Genomic DNA, 21,798 nt, shown 5'->3' on the forward strand with positions numbered 1-21,798 from the left:
GTGAGGGTTGTAGTAGCAAGGGTTGAAGAGCTATGCGTCAGTAACCTAAATCTTAAGTTGTCCCCCTCGAAACAGAAATCGACCTGTCCGAGCATTTCTATCGAAACACTTTATTTCGTCTGTAATCTCGTCTGTTTCGTTTTCAAATGGCCACCCTGTATGTATATGTCTCTTAGAGTTAGGTTGGTGATTGATCAAAATTCCAGAAAAACCAACCGTTAAAAAATTTATAAAAATTAATTATATTTTTGACTTAGGAAACAAACCTGGACATACTCCTAATGAGATGATTGATTTACTCTCGATATATCTTGGCGTAACCAGTAAAAAGAAATAATGAGCTGGGTGGTCAAGCAGTTGAAAGCGCTATTCCTTCAATTTGACAATGGTTTTAATTTGTGATGACAAGGAGAATTGTTCTGGGTAAAGAAAAAATTTTTTTTTGCAATAGACGACATCTTTGTTTTGACTTCTGCACTTAATCGATCCAATGAAGTTATATAATATTCACTGTTGATGGCTGCACCTTCGTCAATATAGTAGATAAATAATATACCATGCACGTCCCAAAATATGGATACCATAACCTTGCCGGCTAATATTTGGAAATTTGGTTGCTTTAGACCGTTTCACCCACTGCTTTGTGACGCTCTATTTGAGCGTATATTTGAGGGGTATATTGATGAATACATATTTCATCCCCTATCACATATTGACTCGAAAATCCTGTTTATTCTACTTTGGAAGCGTTCGTAATAGACAACGCGTTGTTGCTTTTGGTCAGTGGTGAGCATGTGCGGCACCCATTTCGAGCAAAGCTTTCTCATGGACAAATGTTCACGCAAAAAAAAATTAACGATCTCACAAAACCATATTACGTGGACTTTTAGGACGTTAGGTATTTGAACTTCAACAAAGGAAAATTTTGAATCTCTATTTATGAAATTGTTGATAATATCTATTAAGTTTAGAGTTGAAATTGAAAACGCTGCCTGAAAAAATTGGGTTTTTGAGCCAGTTAGATTTTATCTTATTATCAGAAGAACTTTGAAACCACAATGAAACTGTGAGTAATTCACCAGAAAATTATTGATTCCTCTACTTGACCACCTAATCTAACCATAATTGAGAATATGTTATATCATGAAAAATTGGAAAATATAAATGTCCTAATTCCATGAAGAATATATAAACCTCAAATGAATTTCATTGTTGGTTTTCTTTATGAAGGTTTTGATGCTATTTACACAGTTGTGATGTTCTTTTTGAGATGCATTAAAGTAAAATGTTGTATTTCGATTAAATATTCCAGTTGAGTTAATTTGAGAATAAAATCGAAACTAGGCAGCGATGATTTGAGGAGTGGTTTTGTGCTAAGAACCTGATCTTCTTCCTAGATAGGAAGAAGGTCAGGTTCAAAACCTCATTAGTTTTTTGTCATACTCATCAAAGGAAAACACCCTTACAAGGTCCACATTCATTTTGAATTACTTTATATATTCCAGAGGTAGCGAGAGGTTGAATCATTTAGTCTTTAGCATCCACGGTGCTACGATTCTACTTCTAATTACTTAATTATTCATCACGATGGAAGAAGACGGTATGAATTCATTAAAAGTATAAGAAACTTGTGAAGAAATCAAGATTGTTTCGCGAGAATCCTATTATGAATACCTTAAAGAAAGAGGCGGAAGAATCAATTCACGCTAATACCTTGAAAGCAGTCACTTACTTCACTTCTAAATGGGAAGCTCTAAATTGGCCATTCCCCAATCCCTTAGCCATGGAGGAAAGAATAATGTGAAACCGCGGAAAATATGGGAAAGTTTAGCGGGAAACAGGGCTGTCAGTTTCCTTATACAACAAATAAGAACCCTGTAAGGAGGAAAAAAGCATTACCTCTAATTGGCAAGTGGTTATCGAGTTGCAGCTTCAGATTGGCCCCTCGTCTCGAGAACCGCATCGTATGCCATTCGTTATCGTTCACGTTCTGTCCGGCCAGCAGGATCTGAAAATGGATTTAAAATTTGTTAGAAACAGAGGAGGATCTGGTTGGATAAAAATTGTTTCTGACTCGCACATATATTTTAACGGTAGATTATTGAGGTCAAAAGTAACACTTTTTTCCTTTAACATTTTTTTCTATTCGGTCTATATGAAAAGATTGAGACATCTAAAATTTTCATAATGAGCTATTAGTCCAGTAGACAAATACAGAAAAGGTGGGTCTGCTGGAAAAAATTCGGAACTTAATGAAACTTCTACAGATTGTTCGGGGGTGTTGTGGGATGACTCTGTCAAATTATCCAACATGAGGACCCTGTGCTAACTTGAGGAGGGCCGAAGAACCTCAATATTTCCGGACATTTTTCAGTTTTTGCTCATAACCTCTGAACTAAGTAGTTTTCGACCAAAACGTTCATTTATAAAGTTGTAGAGCATTAAATACTGTACAATTTTGTATTGGAAAACTTTTTCGTAGACCTAATATCAATTGAGATACAGTCGATCAAAATTATAGTCCAGTAGGCGAAGAAAAGTGGGGTCTGCTGGAAAAAATACCGAACTTGATGAAACTTCAACAGATTGTTCGGGGGTGTTGTGGGATGACTCTGTCGAGTTAACTAACACGAGGACTGTGCTAACTTGAGGAGGGCCGAAGAAACTCAACATTTTCGGACTTTTTTCGGTTATATAATAATTATTTTCAATCAATTCTTGGTTATTATTTATTGATTTCGCCCAGTTGATCTGATTATTAAGGTTCAAAATAATTAAGGGTTGAAAGGAATTTATAGTTAGGTGATAACATGCTACGATAACATTGAAATATCTACTCTTCATATAAACATAGGTTTTAGGTCAAACCTACCTCCCCCTCCACTTCCTTATGTTTCAATGTCGATATTGATGAGTAATTACTATAATTATCATAGAACGGCTGGTAATTGTTAGTTAGAGGGTCAAAACATTTGTTTTTTGCCAATTTTTGACTTTTTGAGGAATTTCCTCTAATTTTGATTGGGTGTATCTCGGTTGATATAAGGTTGAGAAAAAATTTTCTAGGCACAAAATTATAAGGCTTTCAATTATCTACAACTTTGAAAAGGAACGTTTTGGTCGAAAACTAGTTGAATTAAAAGTTATAAGCAAAAAACCGAAATAAGTCCGAAAATGTTGGGGTTCTTCGGCGTCCTCAAGTTAGCACAGGGTCCATTTGTTGGATAACTTGACCGAGTCATCTCACAACACCCCCGAACAACCTGTAGAAGTTTCATCAAGCTTGGAATTTTTTCCAGCAGAACCACCTTTTTTTGGATTTGTCTACTGGACTATGATTTTGATCGACTGTATCTCAATTTGGTTAACGTAAAAGTCTGTGAATACATAATTGTAGAGAATTTAAAGCTCTACAACTGAAAAAATTAACGTTCTGGGCGTTCTGGCAAAAACCCATTAGGTTAGAAGTTATGAGCAAAAAAACCGAAAAAAGTTCGAAAAATGTTGAGGTTCTTCGGACCTCCTCAAGTTAGCATAGGGTCCTCGTGTTCGATAACTTGACAAAATCATCCCACAGCACCCCCAAACAACCTGTAGAAGTTTTATTATGTTTCCATGTAAAATGTACATATCTACTGGACTATATGCCACCCCTGGAAATATGCACACTGAAATTGCATGATATAGGTATACAATTTCAACTTTACCTCTGATGTTCATTCCCAATCATTTATAGTGGTTGTTCAATCAATATCGTACAATACCCATTGAACTTTTCATTTTCATATAAATAAATAAATGATATTGATCTGTGAACGTTCAAACTACGAACTTTGCCAAGTGTTCAAATACAGAATACCTTTACCTATCATTTCAAATAAAAACTCATGTGCTTCAATTCTTAATTTTTGAACGTGACAAATATACATGTAATTTATTAATGAGCGTTCGACTTACTTTTAGATGTATTTTATGGTATTTGAAGGTTAAAACGAAGAAATAGGAAGATGTGAATGACATTTTGTGTTCGGAGAAGATTCGTCATATCAATGAAAAACTATATTCCGAAAATAATTTCCTTCGATGAAACCATTTAAAATATAATTATATTATTTTATGGATTACTAACAGCCTGTTTTTCTAACCGAGACGAATTGGAGAAAATGGTGAAGGGAAGAAATGTTTCTTTTGACCTCAGAAATCTTCTGTCGAAATATATGTACAATTCAAAGATTAAACCTTTATCTATTTTTCTCCCTCAGAAGCGAGGACCATGTAAGTCTTTCACCTTCTTGGGTAGAAAATCATATAAACTGTATTGAAAATTATTCATCATATTCAAAGAAAAGAATAACGGACATCACACAAGGAAAATGCTAACCGTAGATACAGTTTCGGGCTTTTGGCCCTCATCAGTACGGTGAAAAAGTGTCAGGATGGACACTTATACGACTGGCTCCTGTTGACTCCATTTGTTTGTTGTTTTCCTCCAAGTGTTGTTCATCTTGACACTTTTTCACCGCACTGATCAGGGTCGAAGCCGAAAACATGTGTCTACTGTCAGCACTTTCCTTGAGGGATGTCCGTTATTCTTTTCTTGGTTTTTGAATAATCTCCGTTATACTTTACATATGTTTCTGGACTCGGATGTCACGCAAGTAGCTATAGCTGTCTACGTGTTGAGGTTGATTGTTATTCACACATATTCATCATATTTTTTAAATATTATTATTTTTTTATTGATATTTCAACCATTGATAATAATAAACAAATGTTGATTGCATTATTTGGTATGAAAATATTGACGCTGAATGTTGAAGGTAGATTTGTCCCCAAGAACATTTTCGGCAGTTATATTTGTCAATAAATGAAATTTAAATATAACTTTCAATGCCTTTTTATAACATAAGCATCCGCCCTTATATCAGCTAGCAAAAATATTGATGAACTTCGAAAGCAATGGCTTTTGTAGGAAGATGAATCAGATATTCTGAGGTTTTCAGATATTTTGCTTGGCAATCCTCCAATAGCGTTTTCACATACTGGCTGCTATTTCTATAAGTCACAAAAAAGTTCCAAGAAAAAAATTTATCATGTATTTATTGACTTAATAATAATAATAATAATAATAATAAATTTCTTTATTTGCAGAAGTATTACATAACAGATAAATGTTCAAGAAAATATAACGCTAAAAAAAAAAAATACAATGATTGAAAGCATTCTGAAGAAATAAAATGATTTAACTTCTGATTGATAACGAAAGAGTTCTGTTATTTTCTGATAGAAATGGTTTTTTTATGATAAATTCATTATTTTTGTATTCGGAATGTAACCGACAATTTATACTACATAAAAAGTTATGGGAAATTATAATCCTGTGCAATTTGTGACAGCTCAGCTAACAAATAATTAATATGTCAGCCCGAAACACGCATAATCTATTTCAAGTAATGGATGGAAGGTAATTCATAAAAAATATTTGTATGTCAGAAGCAAGTTGTTACCATAAAACATTTTTTCACGCAATGCTTTGCTATTCTCACGTAACGTCGTTTACTTAGTCCCATCTATATTTTTTAGAATGTCCCAACTCACTCTTACTCGAAATGATAGTGTGATCGATTCGGAGAACAAGAGCTCAAAAATATATCAAATTTTAACAGGAGCGTCCAGTCGTTGAATTTGTGATTTCTAGAGTTTTCCTGAATATGACCATTCAAAATTTTGTTCTTCTGATAATTTTAATACTCGCAATGAATTTTTGCAAATGAATGTGAAAAAAGCAGAATTTCATATTGATCGCGTCACCAGAACGAAAACAAAATCAAGGATTAGGTATATCGAAAACAAATTGCCCAATATTTTCATGAACACTGAATGAGACTGAAGGAGCTGTTTAAATTTTATTTTTTTTCAGAAAACAGATAATGTAGCAAGGAGTAAATAATAGAAATTTGGAGAAAAAAACGAAGGGTCTATAATTTATTTAATAAATTTGTTAACAATGTGTTTGTTCACCGCGATTATCTATACACTCCCAAACACGTCTCTGCATTGATGGACTAAGATGGTCTATTGCTTTCTCAGGGATAATATCTGTACTTTTTGTCTCAGAGCCGCCAAAGTCCGTGGGGGCTGGTGTAAATTTACAAGCCTTCTACCCTTTATGTCCCAAACATGTTCTATGGGCGAAAGATCGGGGAATCTGGGCGGCCATGGCAAAAGATTCTCATGGGTCGCTTTGAAAAAGTTATCTTATCCGGAGGTAAAATGTTCGGACAGTTACAGGATGGTTTTGTTCTCCTAACCACTCATCAGCCAAAGATCGAGTTGTCGCAAATCGGTCTCTAAGGGCCGTACTCTTCTTCGATTTTGGGCATTATCAAACCACGCTTCACAATATTTCATAACAGTAGTTGGATTTCTGTTCGTACGGTTATCGATTTCCCGAAATGACAACCCCGCCTCCCGTAGACCAATTCGATCTCTTTAAAATTCACTTAGCTGGCGATAAATTCCGCGTACACGTGCTCTAGGTATTTCAACAACAACTGAACAACGACTTTGGATCTCTTCGAACAGCGGGTTTGTTGTAAAATTTACAAAACTTGCAAAAACGACTACATTATTTAAATAACGAAAATTGTTTACATGAAAAAACCTTCATTATTTTTTTCTCCAAATTCAATCATTTACTGCTTGCTATACTATCTATGTCTTATCAAAAAAAATAAAAATTTAAATAGCTCCTTCTGCAGTTTTTTTGTCAGTTAGAATACTCCTGTAACAACAGATGAATGTTCATGCCAAATTTAAAGAGGATTTTATCATTTGAAGCCTCGCCTATATAAATCAACTGACAGCAATGTCACATCTCATATATACAATTATTCGGTCCCCACGCGTGCATGAAATAATGTGACTTTAAAAGGACTTGACGGCCGATCAGTGTTTCTTTTCAATTTCTAAATTATGGATCTATTCTTGAAGTTAGCTTCATTGAATATAGCAACCGATTTTCGTCGCGTTAGGAGCTCAGAGGATTCATGAAATAATAATGAATTCTAAATACTCTTTGGTAAGTATTATGGTTTGCATTATTTATTGGTCGGTTCTTCTTCTTCTTCTTTACGGAATTTAAAATTTCTAGATCGTTTCGTTCGGCAGTTATCGTTTCTGCTATCAAATGTGTTGACGTGTTGATGTGTCAACAGTGAGTTGCACCTAAGATGCAAAGAGAACCTGGTGTGTGATACCACACCTGTTGCTCGGGTGTTTTGCTTACAAGAGATCTGTAAGGTGGCGCTCTTCAGAATTGCCGTTATCTGTCTGGCGTTGTTTAAAAATGAAATACTAATTTAAGACACTGCAAACTTTCACAATAAATTACAATTCAGTTTCTATCGAATTTTTAATACGCCAGGTATTACGCAGGTATTCTGTAAGCTTCAGGAACTAAAGTGGTTTAACGTACGTACTATTCCAACTTCTGTATCTCGAGGAAGTACCTCCTGATATCTCCCAATCCCAAAAGAGGCCTCTGCCGCTCCAATCCCACGGGAGACGCAAGAATCCCGACACAATTCTCACCGATAAATTGAATTCTAAATCTCAAATTAAACTAGCAATGGCTGAAATCTAAGACAAGTCACGTATCTTTCCTGAAGTCTTGATAATTATTGAAAATCTTCCAGAAAATCCTCCTTGTTTCTTTCCCTAAATACGCGCATCCTCATCCCGACCAATCACATACTATGAATTGACAAATTACCGTGTCTTTGGAAATTCCAGTAGCGTAACATGAATTTAAGCGTGCAAAAACGTTGCAATACTCAAAGGTCATGAGAGAATCGGGAGAAATGTCAAATATAAGCACTGAATGCGCCATCTCGAAATCAATTAGGTGTTAATCTGAAAAATCTCCTATTATTAGTTATATAGGTATAAGTAGACACACCAGGTTTTATATGCATCTTAGTTGCATCTTATCGTTTTGAACAATTCAAATTCGAAAAATACAAACAATATGATGAAATGATATTGCGATTTGTTCGGTGAACGATCACTCGAAAAATAAACCTAAACAGTAGCTGCTCTTTATTCCTACCGCAATAATAAAATATTCAAATCCCCATCCACACATAATTCAAATTTTAAAACCCCGGTACGACCTGCATAATACTGTGGGAAATTAAATGCGGAACCCTAAACTTTTTCCCAGCTCAAATAGCGTTTAACTCTCCCCCTGTTATGAGAACTTGACCCCACTCGCATCCCTGGCTTCCCTACCGGAAATGCACCGTTTGATCCTTTTACCTTATCCTTCTCCTTGTCCTCGTCCTTCTTATCCTTGACTCCGAGCCGTAGGGCCATCCGTATCCTTCCTGCCGCCACAGCCAGCTCGATGCGGTCCCCTGTTTCTACTGTGCTCGTGATCAGCAGCAATCCCAGGGGCTTACTTGTTCTGAATCTGAGAACAATATCTTCTGTCTGCGTAACTTGCTCAGCATCCATGTTCACCTGAAATCAACAGAACGTAACATGTTGGATCAAGAAGCGCATGATAAGGGTTTTGACGTCGTCTTCTTCCGGAGAGAGCTTAAAAGATGGCCATAGATGTTAGGTTTCATAATCTATTCAGATGATATTAGTTTCAGTAGCATTATATACATTTATAGTGTAGGTGAATAACTAATATCAAACAAATTACTTGAGTGATTTAAGAGTAACTCAACATGTATCGAGCTGTTACAGATCATGTTTCAACTTGCAATATGAAATACATAGGACAGACAGGACGTTCATTCCAAACTAGATTTAATGAATATCAAATGGATTCAACCAAAATGAAGCGATGCTCCACCTTCGAAACGCAATGCATAGATAATGATCACCCTTTCCCACAATTGACAATAGGAAAAATCAACATGTGGAATCAAAAGGATGGAGACTCAACTATTTAGTATCCATTGCAATTCATAAGCTAGCAGTATCTACATTTTTTCTAACTGTAATTCAGAAAGCGTAAAACGTAATTCAGAAAAGCAAATTGAATTCTAGAAGATAGAAATTGTACTCGACATTGATATCGACTACGGAAAATTGATAATTCAGGGATATCGAATTGTTGTGAGTGTTTTGAGTCATGATTGTTGTTGTTTTGTCTTACTAAATGTATAATATTTCAGCTCCCAGAAGATGGTCACAATGATGACCGAAAGCTAGGATGATACAATAAATGAGATAGATCTTATGAAGCTTGACTATCACACCCGATATCCCTGAATTATGGAAATTGTAATTCAGAATGGGAAGTTGTTATTCAGAAACGGTAATATCTATTTCAGAATAGCAATATGTAATTCAGAAAAAAATCGGATTTGATTATCTGGAATACAGAAATAGGAATTTCTAATTCAGAATTGGTTACATGCACTTCAGAATCAATAAAAATGAATAGATGTATTTATTATTATTTTTATTGAAGCGGAATCGTTGCTAACTCTATTAGCCTTCCTGGTACTGTTACCAAATCGATCCTTTGTTCTCAATCCTACCTATTCATACCAACCCAAGGAGGCAGTCAGTACTGTTAACGAAGCCGACGACATGCTTGGGAGCCTTGCCTGTTACTTCCTAAGTAACCAGGACTTACTTTTCCATATGAAAGGTTCTGTTGCCAGTGGGTCCCGCACATTTGTACAATATGTTGTTTTACCTCCTTAACACAGATCCTGTAAATCTTATCTGCTGATTTATCTTTGCGGTGCTAAAGGTATTTGCACCGACAGTGTTCTGTCATAGTAGTCCTGTTATTAGCTCAGCTCCTGATAGCTTCGAGAGCTTCTTGGTATAGGTCGGTGAGAGCACCATAAATTTATTTGCCTGCGCAAGACCAGGAGTGTTCTTCCAGTGGGTTATTTTATTATCCCATCACCATTGTTGGACCGCTGTCTTATATTGGTCTTTTCCAAGCCCACAAAAAGGCTCAGGAATGGCAAGTGTTAATCTTAATGCTTTTTTCGCGAGTTCATTGTCTTTTTCGTTTTCTTCAATACCAAAATGCCTCGGTAGCTATACCGATGTAATGCCTGTGTTGCATAATGTATTGGTACTTCAGATTCGGTACTATTCTGAATTACATATTACTACAGAACTGTGTGATTCCAAAATATTGAATGCGTTCAAATAACACCATAAATCCTAGACATTTCCACAACGAATATGATCTCCTTCTTAACCAAATTTCATAGGCCTTTCTTTATTTTTCTGATCAGCTTCTTTGAATTCATACAATATTCTGAACAATTTGTAGAACCTTCAGTGTCTGACAATGAAACAGTTTAATATTTGAGTAGTCAGAAGATGAAGTTTGAAGAAATATTCGGGATAATAATTCAACAAATAAGACACTTATATATGTTGAATGAAAATTAAATCATAAAAGTAAATTGTCTGTTATTATTTATTTATCTTCCCTATGCATTGCTCATACATTAGGACGTTTCATCCAAGATTTAGCTTCGCTCGTAGTGTTGAATTCACATGAGTGTCTTTATATAGTACCTAATGAAAACGTTACATCATTTTCCATCTTCAACATGAAAATTTGGTAAAAAAACTGTTATCTGACGATTTTTGAATCGAGGGGAAAGAACTTGTCAGCTTTTCAATCTTAATTGAAAGGGTTAAGAAAGTAAGGTAGTATCCTCACCAGTTTGAATATTTTTTATTTATTTTTGAGCAACCTGTGGTTTTTGATGTTTGCTATCGAAATAAAAACAGATAAGAGTGTGATTACTTCAATTTTCAATGAAAGGAGCCAAGTCATTCAAATTTTCAATTTGTTGATCACAAATTATCTAGAAATTATGGATAATCGAAAAAGATGCACAAATAATAATGGTCAAATTCAGCTGAACCGAGTGTTAAGAGTCTTTTTATTAAAATTCCTTTGTGCTCGAACATGAAATTCTTCGAGCGTTCAGTACCTGAGAATGCACCTCATCTAATGTGAAATAATGTGAAAACAAAACTAAATTTTATTCATTTAGGCGCATCTGATAATTACACCTTATTAGAACCAGTTTCACGAGTATATGGGAAAATAGTTTTGGAAAAGATGTCTAACAATACGGATGTGTCAGTTGATTGAGTTTTGTTCAAGAGAACTCTGGAGACTCAAACTCAGAATTGCTGTACTTACCTTTTCGTCCTTAGCCAATTTTATCTTTTTTTTTTAATTTTCAATTTCAAGATGAAAGATTCTAACTTTATGAATATAATTTTTAGATACTCACCTCCATATGTTGCGATCCATTGAAACTAAGGGTAGCTGCTTCTTTTCCACAGGTAGGTCCAGTGAAAATCGTATTTGTGCAGTCGCAGATAAATCTGTTCCATCCCTCATTGCAGACACCACCATTGAGACATGGTTGCGAAACACATTGTGGTGGTTGCGTGTGGCAGAGGGTTCGTATCGATGCTGAAATGAAAAATGACTTAGTCAACAGATTTATCGTAAAACTGCATTATGCACTAACGTTAATCAAATGTACCAGGTTTTTCACCATAATTTGACCCCCCTCCCCTTTAACTTTGTTACTAAAAAAAGGTACAAAAAAATGTTTTCAACAAAAATTTCACGGAATCGACTAGTGTTTTTTAAAATGATTCCACAATACGAAATATATACAGAGTGGGCAACACATTGATTGCAACTTAATTTTTTCGAATGGAACACCCTGTATATTTTTATATATTTGAGTAGCTTTTTTTCCCCTGAGTTCGAATGTATAACATATGTTTGGTCTATCTCTCTTATTCTGAGTACCACAGAGTTTTAAATTTTCAGAAATACCTGTCATACTCAGTAATCAGTTTTCAAGTGGTAGGCTGCGATAACTCAAAGTGACCATACATTTGTTTTCATTTATTAATATAATGAGAATAATAATATAAGTTATTATATAATTATAATACAATAATACAGAAACCAGAATAATATACTCATTCTAAGAAAAATAAAAATGAATATCCTATCGGTAACTGGATTGCTAGATAATTCCAAACAAAAATGAAAAATGGGTGTCCTACGAATGGACAATGAGCCATAACATCTCGGAAATCAATATGTCCCCAGCAAATGAAAAAAAAAGATAACGCTTATCTTTTTATTATTTGGATTTCACTATAAATGTATACTGGCATAAATTCTTAAATAAAATTCTCATTGAGCAACTCTATGGGTCAACGATCCTATAAAAGTATTCCCTGCCTCTTTCCATAACCCAATGTCTCAGTTTTTTCTTGATAAGCCTTCGGCCACTCCTCAGATCATCAAGAACATCCGTATAGATACGCGGTGCCAGGTAGGTAAAATACTTTTCTCATAGACGTTTTCAGCTCTTGGTCTAAATAATTTATTTCTTCTGTTTCTTGTTTCGTGCTCACTAGTACTCATTTCGATATCAATATTCTTGGCATGAAGTAAATATCATCTTCAAAGCGAATAGTTGGTGCGGATTCAGAACCTTTGAGATGTCATACCATACAGCTCATTAGATGGAAATATTAGTGGTTTCTCATAAATGTTTAGTAGAGTTTCCAAATGATTTTATCTAGGCCGAATCGGAAAAATGGCAAACGAATCTACTGTTGTAATATAAGTACAAGTCAAAGACTCACCCTGTATATTGTTCACATGAAATGGAATGAATCTTTTGCAATCTGCATCTTAACGAAAACGTTCAGTTCAGTAAGAATCTACAATAGTCTATACACCTATTTGTTAATTACATGAACAATTCATTACAGTTGAATTGAAGTGAAACAACCGACGCCTCCGCCATTTTGCAACTTCATTCGAATTACGCTTAAGACGGACACTTATCAGAATTAAATACAACTTATAGCGAACATATGGGGTCTTATGAAGAAGAGAATTTTAAAAGCAGTTTAGTTTTTCTTTAAACTGAAGGGAACATTCAATAAACAAACAAAATCACTCTATACAGCATGGTTCAAAGAAAACCTAACACCTCGATTTTCCGGCTTTAAAATGAAAATAAGGAAAATCGCTTGGACCCGACACAGGGGTGAGTACAACCCCTTGATTTTGAATAGGGAGGAGGGGTGTTGTGTTACCTCATTTTGAAGATCTTATTGAGTTCTATCTGATCCTGAAATTTCGCTTCAAAATTTTGATCGATAAAGAAATGAAAGGTAAAATAGAGTACTTACTACTAAATACCTTTGAAATGTGTCAGATACGAATAATATTCTCGAAATAAATTCCACCTTGCCTCTTTCACTTGTAACCTCTTAGTTACAACTCAAAATGCCCGAGCACAGTCGTTTGTTTTGAGTCGTGGTTCTGATTTCTGAATTCATCAAATGGAAGGGGCAAAAACCAAGGTCGATCAAACACCTCTTATATTCACACAAGTATTTTACAATCTGAATTTTTAAAATATCTGGTATCAGTAAAATTTGCATACAATAATTTACAAAAATGGAAATACATATAAGTGAATCCGAAATTTTTATATGTACAAGAATAAACAATGAAATTTTCTAAATTCACAAATTACTTCCCTGAAGAGGTAAAAGTCCTAGCTCTATACTGAGCTAATCTTACTCCACCGAAGTTGATAAGAACTTAGTTCTGACAGTTCTTCAATAGTAAGGAGAGTGAATACTGCGGCTTGTAAGCTGACAATTGACAATTATGTTGGGCTGTCTTTTGACGAAGGACTCTCAATGTAATAACCTGACTTTCAGCGTTTATCAGAAACACCAATTAGGAATTTAGTAAAGAAGAAATACCAAAAAAAAAATCTTTTTTTAGGGTTTTACGAATAAAATAGAGGAAAACAATTATACAAATTTCGTTGCAATAATTATCGATATTCATTCAAAGAAACCAGGAGAAGAAATGATATGACAGTTCCACTCTATCGGGTACACATGCATGAAGATTAGTTCATTAGTTGGATATTATTCCATTTGCAATGTAGCTTACTACACACTATTTTTTATGTTATTTCGATAGATATTTTGAGGCGAAATTTTATGGTCAAATAGTAGTCGATACGATCTTCAAAATTAGTTATTGTAACACCCCTCATCCCTATTCTCAATCAAGAGGTTGTGTTCATCCCCGTTAGGGGGTTGAAGTTACAGGGATGAAAAAGCGAAAAAGTTGTTCCCCCTCGAATCAGAAATTGACGGTCCTGAGCAATTTTCCACATTTTAAAGTAGGAAAATCGAGGTGTTAAGATTTCGTTCGACCACTTGGTATATACTTATTATGATTGTAACATTGCAGTTGCATTTCAATTACTGAAAATCCACTTTGAATGACATTGTATGGTATATCGTTGAATTCAGCGTTAAAAGTTATTTCGAAAAATGCCATAAAATATGCAGGTCCGTATTGAAAAAAATGAGGTTGAGGGTGACTCAGAGAGTACGAAACGTTGGATACGAAATCTGATTACGTCAAATTGAGGATAATTTACTATCGAATAAAAAATTCCTGTAACATTTTTTGATGATATTCGACATGAAGTGGGAAAAAAAGAAAAATCAAAATGACATAATTTACTTTTCTTATGATATCTCAATAACCGGCAGTGATAATCTCGATTTGATTGAACTACTTGATAATGCTTCTATGCATGCAACTTTTTCTCCATTTGACCGACCTTCTAACTCTTATGGTTTAAAAGTTACCAATACAATCCCATTAAAAAAGTGGCCACCTTGTATATCAATTCTGTGACTTGAATCAAGGAATGAACATTATTTATATGAAGCTGTAAAATATTAATAATTCAAAGCCCACTGCCATGTAACTATCATTTAAAGAGATCCTGCAGCTATGTTTATTATTGTTTACTCATCTAAAGAGATGAATTTTAATGATTTCTCAAAACAAAACAATTCACTCCCACATATTCTAGCCGTCCGAGTTCATTAACCATCAATATTTTTCCACAAAATCCTTTTGTGTCCAAACAACGTTTCGTCACAGTTTGTGGATCGAATGGGATGACCTTGAAAGGGTTGATAAATGTTTTGTTGCTGGCGTGCATTTAATAAAACGGTTCGTGCAACTTTGTGCCTGTCAATTATTATAATTCGGTCTCGATCGTGAAAAATGGCCGCCACAATTAAGTGATTAGGGTTTGCATGTGTTTCTTGCAGTTAATGGTATGCCATAACCTTGTTATTCAATCTATCGATCGGGAATTGTGTGATTTTATGTCTTTGTCGCATGAATACATATAAATTATGAAAATGTCATTTTATCTGTCCATTTGTCGAGATAATATGGCTGATTTGTTCATTACAATGCGATTATGTGATTGGAGTTTGAATTTTGAATCATGCGATTTCCTAAAAAGATATTGTTAGGGCTGATTAACTCCAGTTGAACTATTTATCGTTGTGTAGAGCTGATGCTACCTATCTATTTATACTAACTGACAAAGAAACTGCAATACGATGGTCTATTTCTTCTTGAGGGATACTATCCCAAGCTTCCCTTACTTCATGTCTCAGAGCCGCCAAAGTTCATGGGGGCGTCTACACATGATGTCTCAAACTTGCTCTATGGGCGAAAGATCGGGGGATTCACATGGGAAGCTTCGAAAAAGTTTAAACTGACTCTAGCAACATGAGGTCGGGCATTATCTTGCTGAAATATTGGATTATCGAGCCGGTTGAGGTAAAGAAGAACATATGGCTCCACTATTCCTTGAAGGTAACGCAGCGCTGTCACTAACTAAAAGTGACCTACTTGCATGGGCAATAGCACCTCATACCATAAATCCTACTGTCCGGTATATATGACGCTCAACATCAAACTGAGGTTCATGTCTTTCTCCCCGATGTCGTCAAACCTTTCTTCGGCCATCATGTGCATCCAAGGAGAATCGATATTCATCAGAAAAGACGACCTTCCAAAAGACTTATTCCACATTCCAATATTGACGTTCTCTGCACCACTGTAATTATTGCCGGCGATGCTCAACCGTTAGAGGTAACACAAGATGGGGTCGACAATGCTGCAGTCCAAAAGACCTTCTCCGGCGGTAAACTGTTCGGAAATTTACAGAATGGCCTTGTTCGCCTAACTACTCATCAGCCAAAGATCGAGTTGTCGCAAATCGGTCTCTAATGGCCATAAGTCTGAGATGTCGATCTTGAACTTCATTTGTACTCCTTCGGCGTCCGGCGCCTATACCTTCTTTGATTTTGGGCATTATCAAACCACGATTGACAAAATCTCATAACAATAGTTGGATTTCTGTTCGTACGGTTAACGATTTCTCTTTCAAATTCACTTAGCTGGCGATAAATTCCGCGTACTTGTGCTCTAGGCATTTTAACAACAACTAAACATCGACTTTGGATCTCATCGAACAGCTGGTTTGTGGTAAAATTTAAAAAACTGGAAAAAAACTACTATATATTGTCGTCGTTTTCTGCAAGTAACAAAAATTATTAACATGAAAAAATACGATTATCATGAGATGTTTTCTAAGGCGGCAATTCCCTGTGAGGAATCCAGTGAGGAGAAGTTGAGATGTTTATAGAAATTCACGGACAAAACTCAACTAATGGAATGATTAAGAAAATACATTGTTATAACAACATAATAATTGACTCACGTCTATGTATAATTTTCTAAACTCAAGAGTGATTATGGATTTTTTTTGTGGATGCTTGCATGGAGCGCTTGCTAGGCCAAGTGGGAGTATTCTTTGCTTAGTTCTTCCCTCCGTAACCTCTGCGAACTAAGAGCGATTGAAATATTCAAATGAATTTTCTGAAATAAATGTTACTTTTTTTTTAGAAGTTCATTTAAAGGTCCGAATTGTTGATAGTAATATATCTCCAAGTCCTATGCGTTCACTGCTTATAATAACGAATAAATAAAATATACGCTTTGTTCAATCTGACAGAGTAACCGCCCAATTGACGTAGAAAATTGGACGTCATTCGATGGTCTCAAGGTCATATAGCTATTTTACCCTTGTTTGTCTTATCTTCAGACAGAACATTTACAAGGCCAAATTGAACCCTTTCGTGCGCTTATAATTTTATGCACGATCAGTTTATTATCGTTGATAATATTTCTTGCTAGTATATTAAAGGTCGGGAACATAGTAGAACGACATAATAGCATTAGCGATTTGATAATTCGGGACTATACCGAACGACACAAATATTCTTAAAGAATAAATAAATACGCATACATATTATTTTCAACTTTGTTCAACTGTTTGAAAAGCGTGTGATTATATGTTTATGACATCATAGGGACATATTCTGGTGGATATTATTGTAGGATCCAGTTTATTGTTCCCTGTAAATAATTGAGATGGTCAACCGGATGTTTGGAGACCTATTAGTCTCTTCAAGTGCCAAGGGCATGACAAATTCAATGAATTTACAGGGAACGAATGGTTATTGTACATAATGTGAAAAGAATGTGTTATTCTTCGGGGTGCCGAAGAATGTGTTATGTCGGTTGTAAAACTTAAGAGATTTATGGGGTTGGGAAAGTTTCAGAACAAGACGGTTATGCCAGATGGTTACATCTGTTTTCTCAGGTTCTAGTCCTTCTAGAATATTCGATTGCCAGGAATCCGCGAAGATCTTTGTGGGCGGTACGGCAAAAATCTTATTGGACTAGGGAGATGGTACCTTCCCCTAAGGAAGTGGTCAAACCGAGACAAGGTAGTTTCAATCGGCAGAGAGAGGACAGTTAAGATAAAACCAAAGACGGGTACAGACGGTACAGTTTAACTCAAGTCAACGACGAGTAAAGAACAAGTTCCGTCGGTCAACTTAAGACGTACGACGTAAAGACGGTTCGCGGACTAGATTAAGAAGAGTCGCGAACAAATCAAAGACGAGATGACCGAAAACTTGAAATACGACGAAGACGTGATAAACGAAGACGTTTCGAGTAATTGAACTAGAGCTAAAGACGAAATTCAGTACCGTAGTGAGAAACTTGTAATTAAGACGTAATTAGGATCTTCTACTGTATAAGTGTGGCTTTGTAAATAGATGTAAATAATTCAAAAGAGTTTAATTATTACAAATCCAACACAGTCACGGAGAAAAAGACGAAAGGCCAGGTAATCGAATCATACCTCTAGACGATCGATTAACCAAGCCTACATTATTATTCAAGTAACATTGGGAGAACTATACTAGTTATTGCTTAGTGTGGGTTGGCGAATCTATGTTATTTTACAATATAACGAGGTTGATATTGATCGACTAGGGTTCGCTTTAAAGTTTAGTTTTCTTGAATATGTGTTCAACAGGACGAAACATTAAAAATAAAAACTTTCGATACGAAGAACTTTTGTAACTTCAAAACTATAATACTGCACTGATGGCAATACTATGAATTCTGCAGTGCATTTCAAACTTTTGAGCTCAAGTTCATCTCTCGTGACAGAAGGTGAATTCGTTCAAAAGGCACCTCGACTATATGAGATGAAAGAACTTGGTGAAATTGTCAACCTTCCTCTTTGTTCACTTTTAGGTCATTTCTTTATACTCAATGGAAACCGAAGTCGCTCGACTTCAATACGTGTTGAATTTATGGCAGGTAAAATCGATATTGGACGGTTTAAGCTGTCAGATAAAAGCCTGCATCACGCAATATTATGTGAGGAATACACCGTTCGAACCAAGAATATCCGACGCCACATATTAATATTTCAATCCATTTCACTGCCAACGGCGACGTTACATCAACTTTCTTGAAATATATCTAAAAATAACTTGAGCAATCTGAATTTAAAGAGCATTTCCAATTTCATTTATTGGTTTGATGTGTATATCATTTTTTCCTAAGTATCGAAATGTCTCAAGTCAGTTGAAAATCAATGAGATGAGATTTATGAATCGAACATTGAAATTTTTCAAATTCCAAACTGAAGGCGGGAGAAATTACTGTATTGAGCTTCATCATATCATTCTATCATTTCGAAGTCATCATTATTGCTTGTTGTATCATTATATCTTTCCGAAACAATATTATTGCATGTTGTCGATGAAGGAATCCCTTGAAATCAAGTTTTTTCTTCCCTTGCTTCAAATCATATTCTGAAGATTACCCCTCGGTTTTGATTATAAAATCAGAATGGAAGATGGAATTTTTTCAATTTGATTTACGATGAATTACGAGTATGTCAAAACTAGATGGTTGAACATGAACCTAACATTTAATTTTATCAAAGCAACAAACATTAATGTAAGACTAAAAATCTATCAATGTTAACTTGACAACGCTGAAGAGTTTCATATGTTACTATTCGTTATAAGGCTGATAGTGCATATTAGGCATGACTTTGCTTTCTCGAATAGAAATAATGAAGATTTGAGTTGAAGTGAGTAAGGAATAGCAGAGGTTTTTCCCGCACTGTGTGGAAAAGTGACTCTGCGAAATAAAATGCGTCCGGAAAAAATGTTGAAAGCTGCGCTTGTGGAAAAATATATTTGATATTGTGAATAAAATCTATGATATTGTGATCATTATTGCATGTTGTCGATGAAGGAATCTTTTAAAATAAAGTTTTTTCCTCCCTTGCTTCAAATTATATTCTGAAGATTGCACCACTCGGTTTTGATTTCAATGTCAGAATGGAAGATGGAATTTTTTTTAATTCGAATTAAGATTTGAATTACGTGTATGTCAAAAATTAGATTGTTGAACATGAACCTAACATTTGATTTTATCAAAGCAACAAACAATTATGTAAGACTAAAGATCCATCGATGTTAACTTGACATCGCTGAAGAGTTTCATATGGTACTATTTGTTATAAGGCATGACGTTGCTTCCTCGAGTAGTAATCATGAAGATATGAGTTGAAGTAAGTAAGGAATAGCAGAGGTTTTTCCCGCACTGTGTGAAGAAGTGACTCTGCGAAATGAAATGCGTGCGGAAAAAAGGTTGAAAGCTACGCTTGTGAAAAATATACTAGATAAAGTGAATGAAACCGATGACTCGATCTATTATAAAGAAAGAAAGTTAGTTATAAAGTTTTTTTTCTCTGAGTTTATATCTCCATACAAAGTGATGAAGTTGAACAGAAGATATCAAATTAGTTGAGTTAGCATTTATTATTTCTCCTAAAAATTGCATCAAAATTCATTTGGTTAGTTTAGAAACTGCGATTTGATACATGTTGTGGCTTTAACTATGCTGAAAGCCTATAAGGAAAAAAGCGAAGGAAAAATGGGGGGGTTTATCAAACAACATTCTCCATTGCAATTTTGAAGGGTCTTCATTGAAATTTGGCTAATAGGGTTTAATCTTCTCATGCTTTTTCTCCAAGAGGCATTATTCACTTCAGAATCCCTACTCAATTTAATCTGAATTAAAATCTATGCCCATACAATCTACTTGAATTGGAATGAGCTGAAAAGCGGACGGAATAAGAATTGCAAACAAGAAAAATAATGATCCATCCCTCCCACGATATTCGGGGAATATCCCTTAGGACATTCTCATTCTTGTCTCCCCTTCTTTCTTATAGTTATAATGCCTATAGTTCACGACGCGAAAAACATCATTCTGTTAGAAGAGGTAGACAAATTTTGATTTCTAAAATTTGAATTTAAAAAAAAAACGTATCAATTTGTTTGGATTGACATAGAACATCACTTCGACGTTAAAAAGGATGTTCCAACATTGGAGGTGAAAACAAAAACAACAGATTCCTCGTAGGTATCATTAAAAAAAGTCCTATAAATATGGACCCGCAAACGCGTTGTTTTCAAGAAACATGGTGTTGAAGTTTGTCTTTTTTCAAGTTTTTTTCTTATAGTACTTTCTCTACACAAGATATTCAATTTGAATTAGGCATAAATATTTCAATTTGATGTTTTTATCATGTGATCCACTAATTTTTAATTTTGAATGCAAATCGTCATAGTGATATTTTTCTTTAACAGTGCCCACTCCTTTCCTTCAGTCCATTTTTAGCGGGTCATTGGTAGTTTAGAAAATGTGGAAAGAAACTTTGTCCAGTACTACATTTCTTGGTTGTAATTTTGTTGTATATACTACCGATTTAAAGGAAAAATTTCAAACTATTCGCTAGTAATCCCCAGGAAGATTCAAATTATTATTTTCTTTCACTCTTCAATTCTTTCTTTGGGACTACGTGAAAGATGAGGTCTATATCAATGCTCCACAATTGATTCAAGACCTTAAAAAAGTAATTTGTCTAGTTATTGAGGACAGCTGCAAATATGCGAATGGATCATGGAAAACATCATGAAAAGAATAGTGCTGCCACCGTACCCGTGGCGGCCATTTGGATGATATCTTTATCCATTTTTAGAGGCATACTTTCTCCTTTATAATGAAACAAACATCCATTGATTTCTCTCAAAATGAACTCTTTCTTTATATCAAAATGAAACCTCTAATTTGAAAATTCTTTTTATTGCCTATCTTTTGAAGAAGAATACCTGTAGCCATTAAGGGGCAATGAACAAGTAGGAAATCTGCTCATCCGCATACCAACGACGATGATGTTCTCATTAATTATACAGTTATTGAAAGTATAAATTGAGGGTACTGATGTTTTTCAGTTTTTTGAGTTGGTAGTGCCGATCCTTATGAGCCGCAAATGCCTTATACTATTTTCGAATTCGAGAAACACACAAAATATTTGGGATTAGTTCAACATTGGTTAAAATTTCCCGATGATTTACCATAGTTTGGAGGTTGGTGATTTTGTGTTTCCA

At 35.0% G+C, this 21,798-nt stretch overlaps 1 protein-coding gene across 5 annotated transcripts in view; it reads right to left on the reverse strand.

Annotated features, from left to right (window-relative positions):
- LOC123674423 (neurexin-3) overlaps positions 1–21,798 on the reverse strand; it is a 238,420-nt gene that overhangs the window by 21,731 nt on the left and 194,891 nt on the right. For all 5 annotated transcript variants that reach the window (XR_006746660.1, XR_006746662.1, XR_006746661.1 and 2 more), the window contains exons 11-13: positions 11,304–11,488; positions 8,320–8,523; positions 1,900–2,008 (exon numbers count right to left, since the gene is read on the reverse strand). Coding sequence is in view for 2 of the 5 variants with exons in the window: in XM_045609283.1 (XP_045465239.1) it covers positions 1,900–2,008; positions 8,320–8,523; positions 11,304–11,488 (498 nt within the window). In the remaining 3 variants the exon portion in view is untranslated. The remainder of the gene's footprint in view (positions 1–1,899; positions 2,009–8,319; positions 8,524–11,303; positions 11,489–21,798) is intronic.

This window comes from Harmonia axyridis, chromosome 1 (genome assembly GCF_914767665.1).
Source record: "Harmonia axyridis chromosome 1, icHarAxyr1.1, whole genome shotgun sequence".
Taxonomy (NCBI): Eukaryota; Metazoa; Arthropoda; class Insecta; order Coleoptera; family Coccinellidae; genus Harmonia; species Harmonia axyridis.